The sequence below is a fragment of the Odocoileus virginianus genome, chromosome 29 (assembly GCF_023699985.2).
Source record: "Odocoileus virginianus isolate 20LAN1187 ecotype Illinois chromosome 29, Ovbor_1.2, whole genome shotgun sequence".
Lineage (NCBI taxonomy): Eukaryota > Metazoa > Chordata > Mammalia > Artiodactyla > Cervidae > Odocoileus > Odocoileus virginianus.
The window spans coordinates 29639682-29663697 of record NC_069702.1 but is presented as its reverse complement, the minus strand read 5'-3'; the positions used below and the strand labels follow the sequence as shown (position 1 = coordinate 29663697).

The window sequence follows — 24016 nt, the reverse complement described above, 5'->3', positions numbered from 1 at the left end:
TTCTAAGAATTAAAAATCAGATATAACTGTTAGCCTAAGCCAGGATGATAATGAGCCCTATAAAACACTAAGCTCTAACAATCGATATGAGTGACCTAGCAGCCAAGAGCATGGTCTTTGGAGACTGACTCCCAGCTGGGCTACTTATTAACCCTGAAGGACATAGTACCCTTTCTGAAGCCCAGTTTTCACAATAATTATCTCGTGAGGTGTTCATGAAAATGATTTAAGGTAAGAAATATAAAGCACAGCATCTAGGGCATAGTAAGTGTGTTAGTCACTCAGTTGTATCTGACTCTTTGCAACCCCATGGACTATAGACTGCCAGGTTCCTCTGTCCATGGAATTCTCCAGGCAAAAATACTGGAGTGGGTAGTCATTTTCTTCTCCAGGGGATCTTCCCAACCCAGAGAGTGAACCCAGGTCTCCTGCAGTGCAGGCATATCCAAGCCACCAAGGGAGCATGGTAAGTGGTCAGTACAAATAAGCTATTAGTACTATATACAGTAGACTTCAGTGTAAGATCCATGAAACTTTTAGTATTGCTTTATTATTTTAACATACAAAATCAGCTTTAAAAATTCCTTCCCTGACATAATGATCCTTTCTGCCCTTGTTCCCTTTCACTAAAGCTTAATACCTGACACTCCACCAGATTCTTTCCCTGATAAACATAATAACTCTATTCACTCAGTCACCAGCTACTGACTGAGCATCTTGCCAATCTTATCCTTCTTTCAAGGCTCAGCATGAATCTCTTCTCTTCACATCTGACCCGAAAGCCTCAAAGTATTTCTCCCAACTTCAAAAATTTTATAGCAATCTTCTACAGCAGTTTCCCAACCTCACCACTGTTGACATTTGGGGCTTGATAATTTTTTTGGTCAGGGAGGGGCCTTTCCTGTGTATTGTAGGATACGTAGCAGCATCTCGGGCCTCTACTCACTAGATGCCAAATAGCAAATCCTTCCTTCCCCATCCCCTGCTACAAATTGTGACAACAATAATATCCCAATTCCCTCGACATTTCTAAATGCTCCCTGAGCAATAAAACCATCCTTGATTGAGAATCACTGTTCTGTAGCATTCTTATTTCAGCAGTTAATCCATGCAGGACTCTGTCTTTTGATATTATATGTGCTTTTTAATTAAATTATTGTTGGTTTGTTGTAAGTTTCATTATTTTTGTGTCTCTCTCTCTCCTTTGAGTAAATAGCTGATAAATTCCCTACAGACAAGTGTGTTGAGTTTACTTCTATTTGAAGTGGTTGATTGGTCCATGTCATTGGCACAGTGCATAAAAACAGGTGTGTGTGTCTTAAACTCTGCTTCCACCACTTACTTGATTGCCACTTCAGGTAACTTACTTCACTTCTCTATAGATCAGCTTTATCATGAACAGAAAGGGAAGAATAGTACCTTCTTCACAAAGTCCTTATGAGGATTAAATAAATTAGTACATGTAAAACACTAAATTAACGCCTTCCCATGGTAAATACTATTCCAAATATTGCCTCTTATGATGTTCATAGTGGGCTTCCCTGATAGCTCAGTTGGTAGAGAATCTGCCTGCAATGCAGGAGACCCCAGTTTGGTTCCTCGGTCAGGAAGATCCACTGCAGAAGGGATAAGCTACCCATCCCAGTATTCTTGGGCTTCCCTTGTGGCTCAGCTGGTAAAGAATCCACCTGCAATGAGGGAGACCTGGGTTCAATCCCTTGGCTGGGAAGATCCCCTGGAGAAAGGAAAGGCTACCCACTCCAGTATTCTGGCCTGGAGAATTCCAAGACTGTATAGTCCATGGGGTCACAAAGAGTCGGACATGACTGAGGGACTTTTAACTTTCACTTTCAAGATGACCATAGAACCAAAAGATGCAACATAGTGGAATGGGTGATTTCTATTCTCACAGGAATGTTTTTATGGTTGAAAGACATGAAAACCATATCCGAAAATTTCAAGGACCATATTTGCAAAGTAAAATGTGAAGGATCTATGATAAACAGTCACCATGTAGTGTATGAACTACTGACAAATGACTGATAATTATTTAGAATTCAGAGAAGGGAATATCACAGAGGAATGGAATGGTGGGGGAAGGAATCACTGAAGAAGTAAAAATTGAGTAGAACTTGAAAAACAAGTTGTGAAGAGGTGAGAAAAGAGTCTAGGCAGAGAGAAAGGTTCACTCAAAACCCAGGAAGAGAAAAACCATGGCATATTCTGGAGACAGTGACTAAACAATTCTGGTTGGAATAGACAGTTGAAAGGACAATGTGTCAAAACAAAGAAAAAAATCAAATTCCATATTTTGTCATATGGAATGTTCACACAAAATCATTTCTATACATTTTAATTAGTTGCTAGAGTTTCCACTGGTGACTGGAATAACCACAGCCAAGGCCCAGAGTTCAATATGAAGCATATTTTAGCATATATGTTTCTTTACTTCAAGAAGAAGAACTCATGATCATTGAACATTTCCTTCATATCAGATGGTCTGCTGAGCACTAAAGGGGCTTCCCAGGTGGCGCAGTGGTGAAGAATCTGCCTGCCAGTTCAGGAGATGCAAGAGATGTGTGTTCGATCTCTAGATCCCTAGGTTGGGAAGATCCCCTGGGATAGGAAATGATAGTCCACTCTAGTATTCTTGTCTGGAAAATTCCATAGACAGAAGAGCCTGATGGATTATAGTCTATGGGGTCACAGAGTCGGACACAACTGAGCAAGCACACACACTGAGCACTATATTCTGTTTCAGTGTTCTATTCAAATTAAAAGAAATTCATGCTGTTCTATGGTAGACCATATTTTGCAGATTCAATTATTATATGAAAATATTAAATATATTCGAGTTGAGTAGCTCACCCAATGTCACATGATCATTGTCACAGAGGGGATTTAAACAGCTCTTCTCTCAACTGCTATAATAACATCATCCATGGGATCTTCTTTCTCTAGATTTTTCTTTATAACTTTTTCTGTGGCATGCGTCCCCTCAGGTGCTCAGATTTTCTGTTATCCTGAGGCTTTTTATTTTTGCTGGGCTTTGGACATAGTTTTTTTAACTGGGGCTCTGGTTGTTCTTTATATAGGTACTGTCTTGACCAACATTACATAGTTTCCATCAGCTGCAGTAACCTCCTTAACACCTATAATCACTATCAGATATGTATTCACATACTCACACTAATTTCCAGATGTTTTGTGGTTAAAACATTTTGCATAGCATGAACTAGCATTATATGTACTAACTTTCCCAGTAACATAAGCCAAAAATAAAAAAACTTTACTAGAGACAAATGAGACTAACTTCAACTGATTACAACAATCATTATTACTATACCCATAGTGGGAGATATGACTGGAAAGGTGAACTAAAATGTTAATTTGACTGTCTAGGTACAGAGGGTGAATTTTACATTGTAGCCTTAGGGATCCTTAAAAAGTTTTTGAGTGAGACAGGGAAATGCTGAAGCCAATATTTTAGGAAGATAAACTTGATGTTGGTATACAGGAAACTGAAGGGAAAAAAAACTAAAAGGCAAACATCTGGGAGACAATAACCCTAGGACTGAACATGAAATACATTTTTTTAAAAGGTAAAAGCAACATTACCTATATTACCTATATTGGATATTTGGCTTAAGAGTAAGACAAAACATATGAGTCCTACCAAAATGATGATCATGCTCATAAACTGTAAAAGACACAATTTCCATGTTTAGCTGTCAATTAGGATGCTTAGTCCCATAGATTCAGCATCAACTTCCATACAGAGGAAATGCCTTCCATCAGGTCCCTTCTCTACATCCTTGAAGCTCATGGACCTAACCACCAATACTTCTCCATCTCTAATACACACAGACAAGACACACACACACACACACATACACACACACATGATATCTTCATGGTCCTATGTTTCATTGTAGTTTCTTCCACATGAAGGACAATCAACCCATTTATTGAGCACCCACTATAGGCAGCTGCTGTAAAAGAAAGTGAAAGTCACTCAGTCTTGTCCGACTCTTTGTGACCCCATGGACTAGACAGTACATGGAATTCTCCAGGGCAGAATACTGGAGTGGGTAGCCTTTCCCTTCTCCAGGGGATCTTCCCAACCAAGGGATTGAACCCAGGTCTCCCTCATTTCAGGTGGATTCTTTACCAGCTGAGCCACAAGGGAAGCCCAAGAATACTGGAGTGGGTAGCTTATCCCTTCTCCAGGGAATCTTCCTAACCCAGGAATATAACCAGAGTCTCCTCCATTGCAGACAGATTCTTTACCAACTGAGCTATCAGGGAAGCCCAGACAGCTGCTGTATCTTGATCTTATTGCCAAAGCTTCGAACTAAGCCTATGGTAGGTAGTAAATATTATCCCTACATTAGAGAGGAAAAAAGCAAAGGGGAACTAAAAAGCCTGTTGATGAGGGTGAAAGAGTAAAGTGAAAAAGCTGGCTTAAAACTCAACATTCAAAAAAACTAAGATCATGGCATCTGGTCCCATCACTTCATGGCAAATAGATGGGGAAAAAATGGAAACAGTGACAGACTATTTTTTGGGCTCCAAAATCACTGCAGACAGTGACTGTAGTTATGAAATTAAAATATGCTTCCTCCTTCAAAGAAAAGCTATGACAAAGCTAGACAGCATATTACAAAGCAGAGATATCACTTTGCCAACAAAGGTTCGTATGGTCAAAACTATAGTTTTTACAGTAGTCATGTACAGACGTGAAAGGTGGACCATAAAGAAGGCCGAGCACCAAAGAATTAATGCTTTCAAGCTGTGGTGCTGGAGAAGACTCTTGAGATCCCTTGGACTGCAAGGATATCAAACCAGTCAATCCTAAAGAAAATCAGTCCTGAATATTCATTGGAAGGACTTATGCTGAAGCTAAAGATCCAATACTTTGGCCACCTGGTGCAAAGAGTCCACTCACTGGGAAAAAAATTCTGATGCTGGGAAAGATTGAGGGCAGGAGGAGAAGGGGGAGACTGAGGATGAGATGCTCAGATGGCATCATTGACTCAAAGGACACGAGTTTGAGCAAATTCCAGGAGATAGTGAAGGACAGGAAAGCCTGGCATACTGCAGTCCATGGAGTTGCAGAGAATTGGACATGACTGAGCGACTGAACAACAGAGGAAGAAAGTGGAGCTCAGAGAGATTAAGAGTCTCGATCAAGCACCAGAGCTGGAATAACAAGAGTAACAGAGACCAAAAAAAAAAAAAAAACATTCACTTCAAGAACATTCTGCTCTTCATAAAATATATTCAGATTCTTCTTTGCCTCCTAAAATCTCTCATCAATGGCAAATGAATTTTTTTAGGCACAGCTTCTTAGATAACATTATTTGATACCATTAGACCTAGCTTGGGTATGAAGAAATCTTTCTCCCCAAATACCAGCTTCCTCAATGTTCCCTGTAATTGGCAAGATCTCTGCTTCCTTGAAGAGTGTGCTTACTCATCCTTTCTCAAGAAAGTAGTCCTAAATGCTTATCTCTACCACATCTGAAATCATACTCTTGGAAAGCCAAGGAGGGGCAGAGAAATAGCAAAAGCAGCTAAAGTTCAATCCATTTCCAAGACATTCTTATCTATTCACAGAGAAAATCCCATTCATGTTGATGTTGGTTGATTAAGTGACACAGATATGACTTACTAACCTGGTTGAATACTAAATGCCTGAAAATGGTTCTATCTAAAGAATGAACTGAGAGTAGTGCCCATGGAGTCCATTGGTTCATGAGAATATCCTGATTTATGTCCCTCTGCCTGCAATGTCCAGGCACTGAAGGTTCACCTGAGATGATTATTTCAGAGGGTCCAGCTGAATTTTTTGCAAAAGTTTGGCTGTCTCTAGTCTATTGTCTTCAGATATGAAAATATCTAGGAACCTCTGAGGAAAAAATCATAACATTCATTATCCATCTAGTGTTTTTATCCTCTCTTCCAGGCCCAGAAAGTTATTTCAGTGTTTCCTTCTAGGGTGTGTATATGTTGAGGGGAAAGGAAAGGAGTTACTTTTATCACAACAAATATGAAGGTGAAACTCTTGAGAATACTGGCACTGGGTCACTAGCTTTACCTGAAGATTAAAAACCTACACAAAACAGATAATGGTTTATTTAACCCCTATTTTACATATATTTCCCCCAGCTCACCAAAATGATTGTCTTCAGAGTTTATGTTCATTATTCCTTCACTGTCTTCCCTGCAATCGAGTTCTCTGAATAAATACAGGGGTTGAGTTACAATTAAAAATAATGAGACTCCACTGGACCAGTCTCCTCGCATGAAATAAAAGGGTGTGGGTTAATTGCAGGAGTGGAGCTGTTACAGTTTTTTTTTTCCTCCCATTGAGCTTCACTTTGATTGGTGGATTGGCACTTTAAATAAAGGTTTCAGGTCTTCCCTGAATGAGAGATACAGAGTGAGTCCCAGGCACAGTCCAGAAAAAAATTTTAATCTTCTTTTCTTAGAACTATCTTGGTTGGCATCGCAAGGCCCTGAGAGCACAGTGCATGCCAGCATTGAAGGTAAAATGTGATTTTATGATTTCCATGTGATTCCTGTAAGTTCTTTTCTCCTATCTCCAGGCAGCTTTTGTCTTCATTTGTCACCATAAACTGAATAGTAGCTTATGGTGAACCATTATTAGCATGTTCCCAAGAAGACATGCCTAATACCCTTTCAGCTAAGGGAAAAGACTTATCTTTTTACTTTTTTGTTATTTGTGATTATTAATAACAGTATCTAATTTGGAAAAGTATAGAAGTTGAGCAAATCTCTTGACTAGTCAGATTTCTGTTTGTGTAAATGTAAAGTGCCATTTGAATTCACAGAATAAATGAGAGAGAATTCAATTTAGAAAGAGGAAAACTCTATTTAGAGACATATTTTACACTAATATCAAAGGAAATTAAAATATTTAGTTCATTTTTATTTTTAAAAGATCATTTTTGGCATGGTTTCCTGGATAAGCTAAACATAGAATGGTATACCCTTTATACCCGCACATAAAGGCTTGTTATGAAATGACTGTTGTTTGAATGCATTTCAAAATTTACTCTGGAAGGAAACAAAGTATAAAATTCTGTAACTCAAACTTTATAGATGAACATTTCACATAGTGGAAGGGATTTTTTAATTCATAATATATTTTATGAAATGAAATTATAGAATATTCATGGAAGTGCCCCCAATGTTCATTTAGGTGGTAGCTTTGCTAAAAAAAAAAAAAAAAAAGGCACTCAGAAATTTTTAAATTCTTCATCAATTCATTCTAAAAATTAGCTATTTAGCAATATTTAGTTGTTTTGTTTTTGAACCTAGTCGTTTGGAAAAGCAGAGATTTGGCTGATGGAAATATTGTCTTTAAACCATTCTGAGATTAAAAATTCATCTGATTTGATTCTCCAATCCAACTCTGTTTCAGATCCCACTTTTCAAAATGAAGGACGTGATACTGATCCTGTGCCTCCTGAAAATGAGTTCTGCAGTGCCGGTAAGTCAGTCCTCTGGGGGTACCCTAGTAGAGACATCACCAGACAGCAGACAACACTGAAGGACCTAGCTGAGTGTCCACAAAGGGACTCATTGGGACTAATCCAGTGCCTAGATGTCAGCCTTTACCATCCAAAAAGAAAGTAAAAGTGAAAGTTTTAGTTTCTCAGCCTATCTGATTCTTTGCAACCCCATGGACTATAGCCTGCAAGGTTCCTTTGTCCATGGAATTCTCCAGGAAAGAACACTTGAGTGGGTTACCATTCCCTTCTCCAGGGGATCTTTCCAACCCAGGGATAGAACCTGGGTCTCCTGCATTGCACGCAGGCTCTACCACTCTGCCACAGAGGAAGCTTTACCATCCAAAAGCAATAGCCAAATATGTAATTTTCCTATTCACAAAGATATTTTAAATATTGCAAAGACAACTCCTATTATTCAACTCAGAGTTCGGTCTTATTCAACTCAGAGTTATAAGATGTATGTGGTCTCCAATGATGTCACAGCACAGATTTATTATCAACTACCTGCTATCATTATGAAAGTGAAATGGAAAGAAGAAATTTCTCCAAAAAAGGTACATTTTCTTCTTCACTTTTAAAAGAACAATATTAGCCAAATTCCTATGGTTACAAAACTGAGCTAAATAATCCCATTTGAAGCTAGCAATTACCAACAGGATTGCTTTATAGGGAGATATTGGGTGACCAAAAGCTTAAGTTTCTTAAATTGAAACATGCCATGGCAATGGGGCTAATTGTGTGTTTCAGTCCTACCCCTGGCACATTCTCTCATATACTGAGATGTTTTAATATGAATACCATCCTTTGAGCACTGAACTACTCCCATCAATAGTATGTGATTCAGTTTACGTGAAGATTTTATTCAGCTCCTACATGAATTTGGAAAATATTGACTAAGCACCTTCCATGAATCCAGCAACATGCTGGAATTGGAGACATGAAGATAAATGTGACGTGGTCTCTTATTTTGAGAACTTGTAAGTGGCCTCAAAATGAACTTTAAATATTTAAGTTCTTTGAGATAAAAGTTCTTTGGGTGTCTTAAAATATTTTGGAAAGGAGAGGGGTGGCAGTGAAAACTGACTACTAGGATGAAAACCTCCATTCTACAGATAAAAAGTTTCTATTCCATTGCTCAATGTGAATTTTAAATGAAAGAAAAACTTAAAAACTGAAGCTGCCACCTTAGCTGACCTTTGTATGATACTGACATTGGGGTCACTTCAGCCACCACCCGTCAATCTAACACCCTGACACTCTTGTCTCTAACTGTCCACAACTGTGTCAATCAGGTCCACTTTGAGAAAGAGAACAATTGCTTAGGATTGTCAACTGACTGCCCGCCCAATCAGATGTCCTCCTTTTACTTCCCATTGGGGAAGATATCCTCTATCTACATTCATGTAAATATTGTTCATTAATGCATGACTTGGATAAATAGAAGCAAAGTGTTCTTTGTCCTGTAGTTGAATATGTTCCTGTTATTTTTTCACACTGGCCAATAGGAAGAAAGAAGGGTCAACTCTCACTTTCCCTAAAATTCTGAACAATTTGCTCACCACACACACATATCACTCTTTTTGCCTACACAGCTAAATTTTTTCTCTTCTTGGAGTATTTGCTACACATTTATAGCTCTTTTCCTTCTATCCATTTGCAAAACTGATTTGGAGAAATTTGCACCATGATTCAGATGGCGGGATTTTCCCTGTGTTAGACAGTAAGAAGTGGATAACATATGCTCAGAAAAATGTTCCTGAAATTCTTGCACACAAAGGAAAACTACATACTCGTGTGTTTTTCTGTGTTCAGTGTGTAAGGAAGTTTCTCATCATTTAAAAAAAAAAACAAAACAGGGTGCGGGGGAGTTTCTCTTGAAAGAGAACACCAATTATTCTTATTTCCATTTAGGCGTTTCCTCAACAACCTGGGATACCAGGCATGGCTAGTTTGAGCCTTGAGGTATGTATTGTCAGAGTATTTACATATAATCATTACATTGGTTTGTTTCTGATAAGAGAGGGCTGTTTCTTAGTTTTCTGAGCCAGAAGTCAGTGGTTGTCCTGTGAAGTTCTAGAGAAGTTTATTACATTTATAAGAGCCTCACCTTATAATTTTACTGCAGTTTTAAATTTTCAGGTGTTTTGGTCTTTAGAACACCATCTGTATGCAAATCAAAGCAATACTAATATTTAATACTAATACATTAATTAAAACACATTGTTCTGAATTCACAAATAGTTTATACTTAGTTCCTTCTCATTACAGTGTATGACAGAGTTCCCATGAGGAAAGTTTATCTTACAAAATTTAATTGTTTATGAGGACTGTAAACCACATTAACACTGTAAGATGCTACCTCCTGCATAGACTCTGTCTTATTGCAGTTCTTATAACTAATATATACTCTGCTTAGAAAATCCCAACAAAATAGAAATGTTTCAGGTATCAGTAGAAAACATACACAGTTAAGAATAGAAAAGTGTTTATGAGATTAAAAATTTTTCACAAGGTCTTACAAAATTGATTTATATCATGACAGTCTGAGGGTAATCAATACTTGTATGTGCTATAAGATTTTTTCACATGGAAGCTAGTTTCACTGAGTTACTTTTTTTCTTACTTTCTAGCTTAACCTCAACTCAAAGCCTTCTAAACCTCTCCCCTGGAAAAAATGAAACTGACTTTCTGTAGAATTGGCAGCATTCTTGACCATCTATCTAGATACTTACCATTTTCCCGAGTATTTTTTATATTTATTATTTTGAGGGCTTTTTTTTTAACTTGGGAAATAGGTAGGGTTGTTTTGTTTTGATTTGCTTTAGTTTGTTTGCCTGTGTGTGTGGTTTTTTTTTCCAAATTTCTCTTTGGGCTGGATTTGTAAAAGGCAAAGTAAATTAAATGGGAGGAAAAGAGTCAATGAGACAATGTCTTCATGATTACATTGATATTTCAATTGAATGGGCTATTTTCCCATGTTTCAATATGACTTCCACTTAAAGGATATTATCTCTCTTTTAATTAATGATAAAAAGTAAGCTCACTATTTTAATAGCAATAATAACAACAATGGCAGAATCATATTTAACATTTCCACTTTTTAGTGATGATTTGTGTCTCCTATCTTATTCAAATTGACCCACCCCAAACTTTGTCTTAATATTATGATATGTTGAAAAATCAATTGTGTCATACACAAAAGGAACATATGTGGCAAATACTAACTGACTTTTCCTTTTCTTGATAGACAATGAGACAGTTGGGAAGTCTGCAGGGATTAAACATGCTTTCTCAGGTAATCATATTTTCAAATATTTCTCATTGCAAATATTCATGGTATTTGTGGCAGTGATATTATCAGCAGCATGGTAATTCATAAAATTTGTTTGTGAATAAAAAATATCCTAACTACTAAAAGAGCAAAGAGTAACTGAAATAACCTAAAACAAAATAAGGACCTAGGATGGTAGGGATATAGGATAGGGATATAGGACCTAGGATAGGTATGGATAGTAGGGAAAAATAAAAATAATGTTGATTTTTCTTTAGTGCAAAAAAAATTCTTTTTTGTATTATCAATTTCATTATACAGCCCAAAATATGAATGCTTTTAAAAAAGCAAAATCTCAAGCAAGTTTATGGAAATATTGCAGACTGGCTCAGAATGGAAAGCAAATCTACTGGAAGACTTACCTATCCACATTAATGAATATCACTCTTACTTTTGCTATTTCTGCACTTTCTGTGATTTTTTTTTAGAAAATGAAAACCAAGACAACAGTGAAATATAATCATACTTTTTTTTTTCTCCATGTCTTTAGTATTCAAGATTTGGCTTTGGGAAATCATTTAATTCTTTGTGGATGAATGGTCTTCTCCCACCACATTCCTCCTTCCCATGGATGAGACCAAGGGAACATGAAACTCAACAGGTAAGTTAGTTGCATCAACGTGTCTGAAACTTCAATCTTTAACATATTCCTCTGCTTGCTTTCTCTAAGTTGTCCTATACTAACCCCAGACAGGTAATAGTAATGAATAAAAAAAAACAAATAAAATAAATCAAAATCTATAACTGTTTTTAGCACTTAGGAAAATTTAAAATGAAATGGTCCAGAATTTCAACCCATTTTGTATATCTATTTCAAATAGGAAGATATGACTTCCAAAATAAAAGAGACCTATGTTAAAGATATGAACAGTAAAAGTAAATAAACCAGACTCAAAATGAAAGCCAGCTATATCCTGGAAAAATCTAATTTTAGTCAAGATTCCCTAAAAACTAAAAGACACATTTAAAATGATGCCAAAGTCCTAGTTAAAACACCACGAACCCTATAGCAATTAATAAATATATTAATCAGTTTATTATTATTTGGTGCCTAGTAAATACATAAGCCAAATGATAGATTGGCTTTCACTCCATAGATTGGGAATGAAAGTGAAGTCATTTAAGAATGGCTGTAAAGTTTATGAAATTTCACATCAGATTAGGAGAAAAGACAAAACAACCACATTACAAGGTGCTGAGCTGTGAGGCACAAGTAATGAATGAAGTGTAAGTACTAATGAAAGCCTGGAAGTTTCGAGATGGGAAATGCTTGAAGAGGTAAAGCAGAGTTCACACTGTGGTGAAACTTCTAAGCCACTTTGAAGTGGTTGCAACCAATTTAAAAATCATAGGGATTTATTCACAACAGGTCATTTCAAAGAGGAGCAACCAACCATGGTTGCCTGAACAGGAAGCTTTGATTTCAGATGATTTTCCACAATAAACATCATTACTGACCAAGCTACATTTAGTGGGACAGTAAATTATGTTAAGGGTGATTCTTTCTCCACGTGATTATTTCCAAATTGAATTCATGATGCAAGAATTCGATTGGTATTTTATTTGGTTATCCTTTCTCTTTCCAAAAAAATTTATCATCTATCATGTGCCAGGAACTTAGAAGCTAGTTAAGTCCTGGGACTATGAAGATAAATAAGACAGAGTATTCTATAGTAGTTGAATAAGGGATAAAGACATGGCATAAATCATTGTAATCCACTGAGAAGGTGGTAACACAGAAATGCACAGAGGCAGTTGCAGGAACCCAGAGGAGAAACTGGCTCCTTCTACGCAGAAGTCACATAGCTTCCCACCTACATGAGCAGTGGTGGTCAGTCCCAGCGGGAGCAGGGGCGGTAGACACCTACCAATCTTCCCCAGATAACACTGCCTTCAAGCAAGCAGGAGCTTTCTATATAACACAACTTCACGGCAAGCCCCACAGACTCGCCTGCAAGTACAAAGTTCCCCAAGACCTTTCGCTTTAGAAAGTCTAGACCCCACAGTTCAGCGAGCCATCGCTTCCTGACGCTCCTTTCAAATTTCTCTGCAGTATGAATATTCTTTGCCTGTGCATCCCCCACCTCTCCCATCGCAGCCATCCCTGCAGCCTCAACAGCCAGGACAGAAACCTTTCCTCCAGCCCAACGTTGTCACCTCCATCCAGAACGGAGTCCAGAAGGGCGTACCTCAGCCTCCGATTTACCAGGGACATCCGCCCTTGCAGCAAGCAGAGGGGCCAATGGTTGAACAGCAGGTGGCGCCATCAGAAAAGCCACCAACGACCGAGGTACCTCCTTTCTCTGAAGTCCTGTCAGGATCATCCATTAACTTAGTGAAAGAAAACCAACTGGCAGAGCACATTTAAATAATCAGAGCTTTGGGTATAACGCACGAAAATACAAATATGTATCCAAGCAATTGACGTATTTGGGAGTAGAACACAGATATCCATTCCTACCCTCTGCCATCTGAGATAGGGGTTACGGATTCTAAAAGATCCTGTTCCTATAAAACTGGTCTCCTAGTTGCAAAAGTGAAAGCTTTCACTGAAACTAGGATTGTCCAGAGAAGTCTGGGCTTCCTATCATCAACCTCTTTTTCAGTGCTAGAAGACTGAGAAAAGTGATTGATCTGTCAGCATTGCAAGTAGTAGTGCTGCATTACTAGTTCTCTGTCTAGTAGCTGTTTTTGTAGTTTAGTAGTTTAGTCGTGCCTGACTCTTTGCGACGCCATGAACTGTGCACACCAGGCTTCCCTGTCTCATGGGGTGAGATACTCCTATCTGGTGGTAGAGAAGACAATCAAGCCAAAGTATCATGTGATAATATAGAGAAAAGAGCAATGGACAGAAAGGAAGTTACCATGTAACTAGTATTTTGCAGGCATTTAACATTCTCCGATATCATCCTGACTCCCATCCTATAAAGATAGGTATTATCATCCTTTTTTAAAGAGGGAATAAAAACCCAGACACTGAGAGGTTATAAAATTTTCCCAGTATCACACAAAAATTAAGTGACAAGGCCAGGATTCAAACCAACCTGGCAGGCTCTGATCCCAAAATTCATTAGTTTCTATGCTGCAAAACCAAACAAACTCGTGACAGACATGACACATCCCCTTGCTGCGCACTTGAGGGGCAACCGTATCTTGTAGGTTGCATCCTCCAAGCTGAAACAAAACTAAAAACATGGAAATTCATTTTAGATTGCTTATTTATGTAGTCGTAAAAAGGATCAGAACCCTTTAAGTTCATTTTGTCTATTCTGATTGCTCAGTAATTTTAATATTTATCTGTAATGCAGCTACCAGGAATGGATTTTGCTGATCCACAAGATCCACCGGTAAGTACAAATCTCAATAAGATACTTTCTTGGGGAATACATCTCTATACTTTAAGGAAGAAGAGTAAAAAATTTTAATTGTCCCATTTATTCATAAATATGAAGTATAATGGGTTGCTTTGTTTTCTTAAATATTAAACACTGAATATTTATCATAGTAGTTCATCTGAAAATGTATTTCATATAACTCTTAGAAATGTCTATAATGGGAGGTTTGCTGTGTTATAGCAAATATGAATTGCTTATTCTCTTTCTACCATTTAAAGATATTTCCAATAGCCCATTTGATATCTCGGGGACCAATGACACAAAATAAACCATCTCCAGTAAGTTTTTTTAATACCACTTCTCTGTTTGTGATTTATTTAAAAACTTTTCTCTTGGGAATGCATTATGTGATGATTATTGTATTTATATTTAGCTTTACCCAGGAATATTTTACGTGACCTACGGAGCAAATCAACTGGTAAGTCTTTATCCTATTTTAGTTAATTTAGTGTTACCTTAGGAGATAATATTATAAAATCCAGGTCTCCAACAACAGATCCCATATTTTCTGACTGCCGAAGTTAGCAACCGAAATGGCAAGGAGGCACTCTTCCTATTTGGATGATTCTGGCCAAGCATACAAACACACACACACACACACACACAATGACATTAAAGAAAAGGTAAATAAATTTTCTATCAGAATATCCAAATTGGCTACTTTTATTCAATAATGATTCGTCTCTCCACTTTACTCCACCTCTGGACACAGCATTAATATTAAAGTTTAAGGAAAGACCAATTGACTTTTTTCTTGAGTATCTACAAAGATAATAGGAGTCAGCTGGTTCATAATATGATTCAGCGTTTCTTTTTGAACAGAACGCTCCTGCCAGACTTGGCATCATGAGCTCAGAAGAAATGGGGGTGAGTAATGTCTTCAAACTCTTCTTAAAACAGTGGCCAAGGGAGAACAGTCGCAGATGACTGGCTTCAAGAGGCATTGGCCATGAGTGTAACTGAATATACAACATGGGACTCAGGTTGTTCCACTCCAAACCTAAAAGCTGGATTCTGAAGCAGCATGCAAAGAATCATCACATTTCCCATATAACTGTTTCTGAGTGATGAGCATTCTTGCACATAGGATTTTGCCCCATTTCTTGAATGCACGGAGCACAGGAGCAACATCTCTTGAAAAGCCATCATTATTGAACAGCAAATGCTTCAAGCCAAAAAAGAAACACATGATGCATGAAGTTCCCCTTACTTCTCAGACCATTTAACCTCTCAAAACAACAAACTCAACAAAATAACAAATCATTTAGACCTCAAAATTGAGAGATCAAAAAAAAAAATTAACCAAATTTAAAATTTGATTATTGTAAAATTCCAAGTACATTAATGACTTAAGTCAAGTATATTCTTACTGTTATCATTATCCATGCATATTACAACTTTAAAATTTGAGATCAACAGACTCACAATTGGACTTTTTCTCTCAGAAATTTCTATGTTATATCTGTTAGAACACAAAACAAAACCATACCAAAGTAACAAATCATTATCAAATCATATCAAATTAATAAATACAGATCATGTCAAATTAATAAATACACAAAAGCATGCTATCATTAAAAGAAAACTCGAATCTCAAATTATTGAATGCCTTCTGTGAGTGAGACACTTAAAAAGATCTTCTGGAGATAAGTTAAATAAAATAAGGTTTCTGATCTCAAGGAGTTTACAGACTAATCAGTGGGAAAAATAGATATCAGAGCAGAAAATGTGAAAATTATGTGATAAGGGTCACAGCCCAGGGGTTCACAGTACCATCTCTGGAGGAAATGATGTGAAAATATGAGAGTGGAGAGCCAGGAAAAGGTAAGAGGGAAAAGTACGGACTCTACATAACACAACATACATAACTGACTCTACAAAACAGGTTGAAAATTCAAGTGTCAATTTTCATTTTATAATTTTAATTAATTTATTTATATTCTGCCTCAATCTTAAAAGATTTTCCTGTAGCTTATAAAAAAGACAATAAATATCACACACACAAAAAAACTGAAGATAGAATTTTAAAATGAGTCAAAATGAGAATACAGATATGTAAGTTACAAGGCCATGCACAACCATTGTAAGTAGCCCAAGATTTTGGTTCTGAAGTGTTTTGCAACAAAGGAAGAAAAGGAAACATGGTCAGTTCTAGAATTTTAACTGTCCACAGGAAGAAAATGTTACCATTTCTCCAGAGGAAAGAAGGAAGGAGGGGAAGAAGAATGAAAGAAGGAAGGAAGAAAAAATAAAAGAAAAAATATTACATGGGGCTTCATTAATTTGAGAGATACTGAGAAATGATATTGACAAGGTCCTCCAAAACTCTGCTCAACCAGTTTAGGAATGGATCAGATTTGTTTGTTTTACGACGGTACTGCCCATTTCAGCTGCTTATTGTTTTCTTAAAACTAAATTCAAACTACCTTTTGCCTGTAGACGTGGTTCTTCCCTACTTCCCTGCTTCTCTTCTTCCCTTTCAGCAAACATTCAAAGGGTCTTCATCTCCCTTTCAAAGAAGTGAGCACCCCACTCAGAAAAATGCAGAAGTCAATTTAGCGAGAAGTGTGCTTACACAAAGCTGTCAGCCAATTCCCTGTTCCCTATCAGTTTTTTTGTGGCTTCTCAGTGAATTTGACCAGATATAATTACATGGAATAGTTAACAGTACGTGACCATAGTGTTTTTGGTAAATGATTTTTTCCAGGGAGGAAGAGGAGGCCCCGTGGCCTATGGAGCCATATTCCCAGGATTTGGAGGCATGAGGCCCAGCCTTGGAGGGATGCCCCAGAACCCAGACATGGGTGGGGACTTTACTCTGGAGTTTGACTCCCCAGTCGCTGCAACCAAAGGCCCAGAGAAGGGAGAAGGAGGTGCACAAGACTCCCCTGTGCCGGAGGCCCACCTAGCCGATCCAGAAAGCCCAGCTCTCCTTTCAGAGCTAGCACCTGGTACCCTCGGAGGGCTCCTTGCTAATCCTGAGGGCAATATTCCCAACCTGGCAAGGGGCCCTGCAGGGCGCATCAGGGGATTCCTTAGGGGAGTCACCCCAGCAGCTGCCGACCCACTGATGACCCCTGGATTAGCTGAGGTTTATGAGACCTACGGTGCTGATGAGACCACAACTCTGGGTCTCCAGGAAGAAACGACTGTGGACTCCACAGCAACCCCTGACACTCAGCACACATTGATGCCAAGAAACAAGGCCCAGCAGCCCCAAATCAAGCATGATGCGTGGCATTTCCAAGAGCCCTGAGAGTCTGGAGATATCGGCTACTTTCTGTATGCACAAGCTCCCCAGCTTTGTCCCCATAGCATATCTGTTTGTGAAAACACTTATTACCCTTCTGCAGCAAAGGCATTAAAAGTGCTAAACACATATTAATAAATACAAGTGGCTAGAAATAGTGTAGGTCCCCTTCTTGCTTTCATTCTCTTATTGAAATAAAATGTGCCGCCTGTCTCTGTGATTTAGAAATACTATTAATAACATCAGAGCAAGTCAAAGGGTCTCTGCATTTGAAAATCACTGTTTCTTAGCTATCTTGGCATTACAGAATTTCTCCTGCTAGCATAACACTGTTATATCCAGGAAATGTGACACTACTTTGGAAATTTTTCTTTAAGCAAAGGCACATATTCTTAGAATTATAAGTTATTTCATTCAAACATTATTAAACAGGGACTGGTCGATAATCCCTGACTGGTATTACTGGGTTTGGTTTACTGGATTTAAAATTCTCATTTGTAGAGTATTTTATTTAATCTAGTAAAAACATCTAGCCTATTTTAAATAAAGAATTTTTCTCACTGAAAATATCAGGAATTATACGCTTATTATTTACATATGTTTAAATGGTTAAGAGAAGCATACTCATGCCCTGCATTTGCTACCCTTTAACTCATTTTATTCAACTTGTTTTCCTTTCCTGGCAAGTTTATTGAGTATCTACCGATGCCCTCGGCACTGTGCTAGGGAACAGGGACACAGCCCCTTCCTCTGAGCTTTCAACAGGGGTGATTGACAAGTAGACAAACAACCACAGTAATAACAAAAATCTGGTGGCTCAGACAGTAAAAAATCTGCCTGCAATGAGGGAGACCCGGGATCGATTCCTGGGTGGGGAAGATTCCCTGGAGAAGGGAACGGCAACCCACTCCAGTATTCTTGCCTGGAACTCCACGGACAGAGGAGCCTGCCAGACTACAGTCTATGGGATCACAAAGAAATGGACACAACTGAGCGACTAACACACACGCGCACGCACACACGCGCACACAATAACAGAAACAGCCACTCTGTTACTTTACACGTATCATCTCACAACAGCACTGCAGAAGAGATACCCCCAAACCCCCAACACATGTGAAAAGTGCTATAACAAGCTCCAGAACAGAGTACCCAGGAACCACAGAGATTAGGGGCATCTCCAGGCTAAGGTTAGGAGTATGCGAGGGGCTGGGAGGGAATCACACAAGTTTTCTCAGAACAGTATCGAAAGCATCTGCAAAATAAGGCCTCTGAGAGGAAGAAACCCAAGAGTCATGTGGGCACCATGTGAGAATTAACTCATTTCTGTGAAACATAATGTGGAAAAAAGGAACCCAGATAATGATCATTACTCGTCACCAAAGCTAGGGTTGTATCAGCCAGGGCTACTTGCCTAAATCAAGAGGTTCCAAGGCCAGATCTGAAAGTCACCTCACCCCTAAAAAGCAGCCTCCTCCCTCTTTCTCTCCATTTCCTCTCAAGATGCCCAGACCAGGCCTCAGAGTCTGTGCAACTCAGATTCCTCTCCATCTCTTGTGGAGATTTTGGAGAAGCCAAGGAAAAGAGCCCTGAGATGCCTCCTCACCTGGGCTATTTCAGGAGCCTTAACAGGACCACGAAGCCACTTCTTATTTCCTCCCTCTCTTCGGGCAGAGCTCTGCTCATCCCCACTCCATGGGCTGGAGCTGAAGGAGAGATGCAGGGGATAAAAATTCAGTCTGTGTCCCATAGTGGCTCTGGCAAAAGTGCAAGGATAAGAGAATGATGGCCACAGTGGCCAGCAGACGCCCATTGAGACCCACCTTAGCATTCCAGACAGTCTCCTAAAAAGCAACGCCATTAAAGACATATAGACAGGTATGGGTTCAAACCTTGGCATCACATCTAATTATGAGTCTTTGAAAGTGAGACTTTGTCTCTCTGTTCCTGTGTTTTCGTGTCCCTAAGGGAGTTGGAGTGCAACTCACCCCACAGGGTTGCTGTGAGAACTAAATGAGATAAAGTCCACAAACAAAATTGCCACATCATAGTAGTTTCCTTCTTTTCCTACTGATCCTTTTCATAAGGAGAACCTAACAAAACAGCTTCAGTAACAGTGGAGAAATGGAACATTCCCATTATCTGATGAAATTGGGCTTTTCCATTCACACTCCACACCCTACCCCTTTTGTCCTTCTTTGTAATTCAGAGCAAGCATTTACAAGATCACATATGCTGGTTTCCGTGATGAATACTGTCATACAACAGGCTCAAAGTTGGTCTCTGCTATTGGCAGGTGGGCACTTCATTGTGTTAATAGTTAGATCAACTTTGACAAAGGGGGATACCAAGTTGTTGATACCCTACCACCACGGTCACTTCAAGCACCAGTCCATGAGCAAACACCAAGGTGGGCTCAATATACCCCACAGGAGGAGCCATCCTCATTACTGAGAATTCTCTCCACTCTGACTCCCCTCCACTGGACATTTACATAAGAAATAAATATCTTCCTACTATAGCCCATTTAAGTAGCCTGCCTTCTAGACATCCTTATCAGTAATTGTCCAGTTTTGTTCTTTCTGACGCCCTGACCAGTCTGGTGTTGACCCTGAGTTAGTATTGATCTACATCAACATTTGTTCTTCCACACAAAGGAGACACCAGATATACTATCTGGAGTTCTGTCCATTCAGTGGGCTTGTGCCGTATTAGCTGTACACTTCCAGCTGATGCTAGAGTACAAAAATCCATAAGCCAGGTACACATTCCTTCCCATCCATTGATTGATCATATACAGGGTAGTCATAACCGGTTGTCCAAAGTAGGACACTTTTCACAATGAAAAGTGGTGTCATGAATGATGAATAATGCTGACAACAGGTATAAACCAGTACTACCTAGGGCAAACCTGGATATCTGCTTATTCTAGTCACTCAGAACGCCCCGTGAAACCAGATGTATGCACTGAGGGAAAGGCATCAAGCTATAAAGAGGTAGTATATGAAAGTCTCAACCTGTTGCTTACACAAATTACTTGAGACCTTCAAGTCTTCTAAAGCCTGATTATTTTCATTTATGATGGATTACTTCTGTTTATACTGTTTTATGGTTCAACGGATCATAAATCATCCAGTTCAGGATGAGTAACTCAAATAGCATAATCACTTGGCATCCCCAAGTCAGCACATTGGTTCTATTAGGGTCCAGTAGCAAGGCAAGAACTTCTTTTCACAAAGAAAATCCTAAGGTTCCATGCCCTTATTCTCCTGTCAGGGCTTGTCAGAGGTCCCATAAAGCCTCAGATACTTCCATGAGCCCCTGAGTCATAAGTCATAATGCACATGTAACATAGAAGCTTATGCTACTGTATGAACACCTTTCTTGACCCAAGTCCCACTCAAAACTGGCCACATTTCAAGCCATACACTATGTAGTATACGTTGTCCTCAAAACACAAAATAAATCCCAAAGCATTGCACTTCTCTCATCTTGCCCAGTGGTGCAAGCTGCCTCAATTTGCATTTCGCTTTAGCTATCTTGACATGTCCCATGCTCCTAGGCCTCTAGAAATGTCAGAAACCCCATAAACTTTTCCAGTATTTATCTTCCACCTTCTGGCTTGATTCTTCATGCTAATCAAAATCTGTGGCATTGTATTTTCAATGGAATGGACTAGCATGGTTTCCAGTGGGATTTGAAGATGATCACGGACCCTCAGGACTACTTTATGATGGATTGGAAGAGAGGTGACACAGTCCTGGGGCAAGACAGTTTAACTCTGTATTGTCCCTGCCCTTTAAAAGCAAACTGCTTCTGATTTTTCTTACTGACTGGAATAGAAAGAAAGTATCTGACAGATAAATAACCACATATGACATAACATGGCTATACTAATTCATTCCAATAAAGCTACCACATCTAGAACTCAAGCTACAACTGGCATCACCACCTGATTGATTTTGCAATAATCCACTGTGTCCCCATTACCCATGTAGCATTTGAATCAGTCAAACAACTGAGTTAAATAGGGATGTGGTAGGTCATCTTCACTTCCTTTTCTCTCTCAAGCCTTCAGTGGTGATACTAATTGCTATCATTCTCCCTACAGGTCTTACCATCTTGTCAAGGGGATTGGAGGAAACAGTACATTTCTAGGAGGTTCCTTCCACTTGGCCTGTCCTACCATTATAGATTTTATTCCACTGGTGTAGGAATCAGTGTGGAATTTTGTCAATCACTAGGCATATCTCCTCTAACTATACTTTCTGGGTCTAAGGAAGTAACCACAAGATAGAGTCATTGAACCCCCTCCCCCCATTAGATGGATGTGGGCCAATTCTGTCTCTTATCTGACTTCCAAAGCTTTAATTGGCAAACTGTTAGGCTTTTCAGATTCAGACCCACTGTCTAATAACCTCCAGAAAGCCTGGGTATTTCTCTTCCCCGACTCCACTCTATACAGTCACCTTCGTAAACTGCCTCTGGTCTCTCCAGAGAAGACCTAGGGAAACTTCCATAACATACATACACGGTCTTTCTCACAGAGACCTTGTCTCCCCTCAGATAAGGGGCTCCAGGTCTGGGAAGTAGGTAAGAGAATGTGAATTCCACTGTGGTGACTTGAGCTAGGCTCAATGAACCTGGAAACTTATCTTTTTATGCCAAGCAGCACCTTAACAGGATGTCCATAGATTGTTTTCCAGAGACTTATGATCTTTTAGTCACCACCACAGACCCCTGCTGGTGAAAGCATCCTGACTACCATTCCATCTTGTCACTTAGTGTGGTGATTGCAGCCTCCTTGTCTCTGAGAGACCTGGCTTCTATTATTTCAGAATCCTATATTTCCCACTGATATTCCAAAGCAGCAGCCTCCATCATTATACCTGCTCTGCTGCTGCGGCTGCTAAGTCATTCAGTCGTGTCCAGCTCTTTGCAACCACATGGACTGTAGTCCGCCAGGTTCCTCTGTCCATGGGATTCTCCAGGCAAGAATACTGGAGTGGACTGCCATCCCCTTATCCAGGGCATCTCCTGACCCAGGGATTGAATCCATGCTTCCTATGGCTCCCAAATGGGGGGGCAGATATTTTACCATTGAGTCACCGGGGAAGCCATCATATCTGCCCTACAGAGGATAAAACCACAGAGCTCTCCACAATGCCTTAAGTCACGGAAGGGTCTTCTAGGCCCTTCTGGGTGGAGAAGGGTTGGGAATAAATCTGGGATGGTAAACACAATAGACCCATTACACCAATACCTGGCATTACATCAATGTGTCTTACATGTGGCATGCCTGCCATCAGTGTAAAGAAGCGAAACTGAAAGGATCAGTTGCTCAGTCATGTCTGATTCTTTGAGACTCCATGGACTGTAGCCCACCAGGCTCCTCTGTTAATGGGAATTTCCTGGCAAGAATACTGGATTAGGTTGCCATACCCTTCTCCAAGGGATCTTCCCAAACCAGGGATCAAACCTGGGTCTCACATGTTGTGGGCAGACTCTTTACCATTTGAGCCACCAGGAAAGCCCAAGACAATAATTTTTATGTAGCACATGAATAAGTGTATTTACATCAAGTGATAACAGTTTTTCATTTACAGATGCAAAAATGAGGTTTAAGATAAATTTTGTATAATAGGCTCTACGCTCACCTACCTCAGTTGAACCACTGACTCATATTTGTTTCTTTATATGACTTTTTAAGTGTTAAAATTTTTAAAATTAAGTAAATAGTACAGATTGGTGGCACTAGTGGTAAAGAACCCACTTGCCAATGCAGGAGACATAAAAGATGCGAGTTCGATTCCAGGGTAGGGAAGATCCCCTGGAGAAGGGCATGACAACCCACTTCAGTATTCTTGCCTGGAGAATCCCATGGACAGAGGGGTCTGGCAGGCTACAGTCCATGGGGTCGCAAAGAGACTGAATGACTTAGGCAGAAAAGTCTAAGACACGACTGAAATGACTTAGCATGGACAGATTAGGGTAGGATACAGCAACAATCACAAAGGCAATTGTACATAAATGACTATGTACATGAACAAAGTTTATAAAAACACTGACTTAATTCAATCTTTGCATTTATAGGCGAGGGGGTCTCGTGCCTGGAACGATAATGTCTTTTTTCAAACTCTATTTGCATTAGAGGTTAAAAATACAAGCCTTCAAATTTCCCCTTGGCTCTCACACAGACTCTCCACAGCATTCAAGCATTCATTTGAGAATCTAAATGAAAGCTGTGAAATGAGGACTCTTGAGAGTCTACTGGACTGCAAGGAGATCAAACCAGTCAATCCTAAAAGAAATCAGTCCTTAATATTCATTGGAAGGACTGATGCTGAAGCTTAAGCTCCAATACTTTGGCCACCTGATGCAAAGAACTGACTCATTTGAAAAGACCCTGATGCTGAGAAAGACTGAAGGCAGGAGGAGAAGGGGACGACAGAGGATGAGATGGTTGGATGGCATCACCGACTTGATGGACATGAGTTTG

General features: G+C 39.3%; 1 protein-coding gene and 1 long non-coding RNA gene across 3 annotated transcripts in view; one reads left to right on the top strand and one right to left on the bottom strand.

Annotated features, from left to right (window-relative positions):
• The window catches only part of LOC110124831 (uncharacterized), a 73365-nt gene extending 54146 nt beyond the window's left edge, over nucleotides 1-19219 (bottom strand). The window contains exon 1 of the long non-coding RNA XR_002309892.2: nucleotides 19124-19219. This is a non-coding gene — a long non-coding RNA (uncharacterized lncRNA). The remainder of the gene's footprint in view (nucleotides 1-19123) is intronic.
• AMBN (ameloblastin) lies at nucleotides 265-18086 on the top strand. Of its 2 annotated transcripts, none has more exons than XM_070458002.1 (11): nucleotides 265-466; nucleotides 7451-7519; nucleotides 9453-9503; nucleotides 10789-10836; nucleotides 11363-11473; nucleotides 12971-13162; nucleotides 14181-14219; nucleotides 14486-14545; nucleotides 14641-14685; nucleotides 15090-15134; nucleotides 16975-18086. In XM_070458002.1, exons 1-11 carry the CDS (start codon nucleotides 464-466, stop codon nucleotides 17521-17523), a joined length of 1212 nt encoding a protein of 403 aa, XP_070314103.1. In that variant the 5' UTR covers nucleotides 265-463; the 3' UTR covers nucleotides 17524-18086. The 2 variants fall into 2 exon arrangements, with proteins under 2 accessions (XP_070314103.1, XP_070314102.1); XM_070458001.1 differs by having other exon boundaries at nucleotides 12926-13162.
• Nucleotides 19220-24016: the final 4797 nt, after the last annotated feature.

Bases quoted from the DNA above. Each gene is read 5' to 3' on its own strand.
- AMBN (XM_070458001.1), top strand. The intron at 11,474-12,925 runs GTAAGTTAGTTG...ATTTCTCTGCAG, and splicing joins GGGAACATGAAACTCAACAG to TATGAATATTCTTTGCCTGT. The intron at 13,163-14,180 runs GTACCTCCTTTC...TCTGTAATGCAG, and splicing joins AAAAGCCACCAACGACCGAG to CTACCAGGAATGGATTTTGC.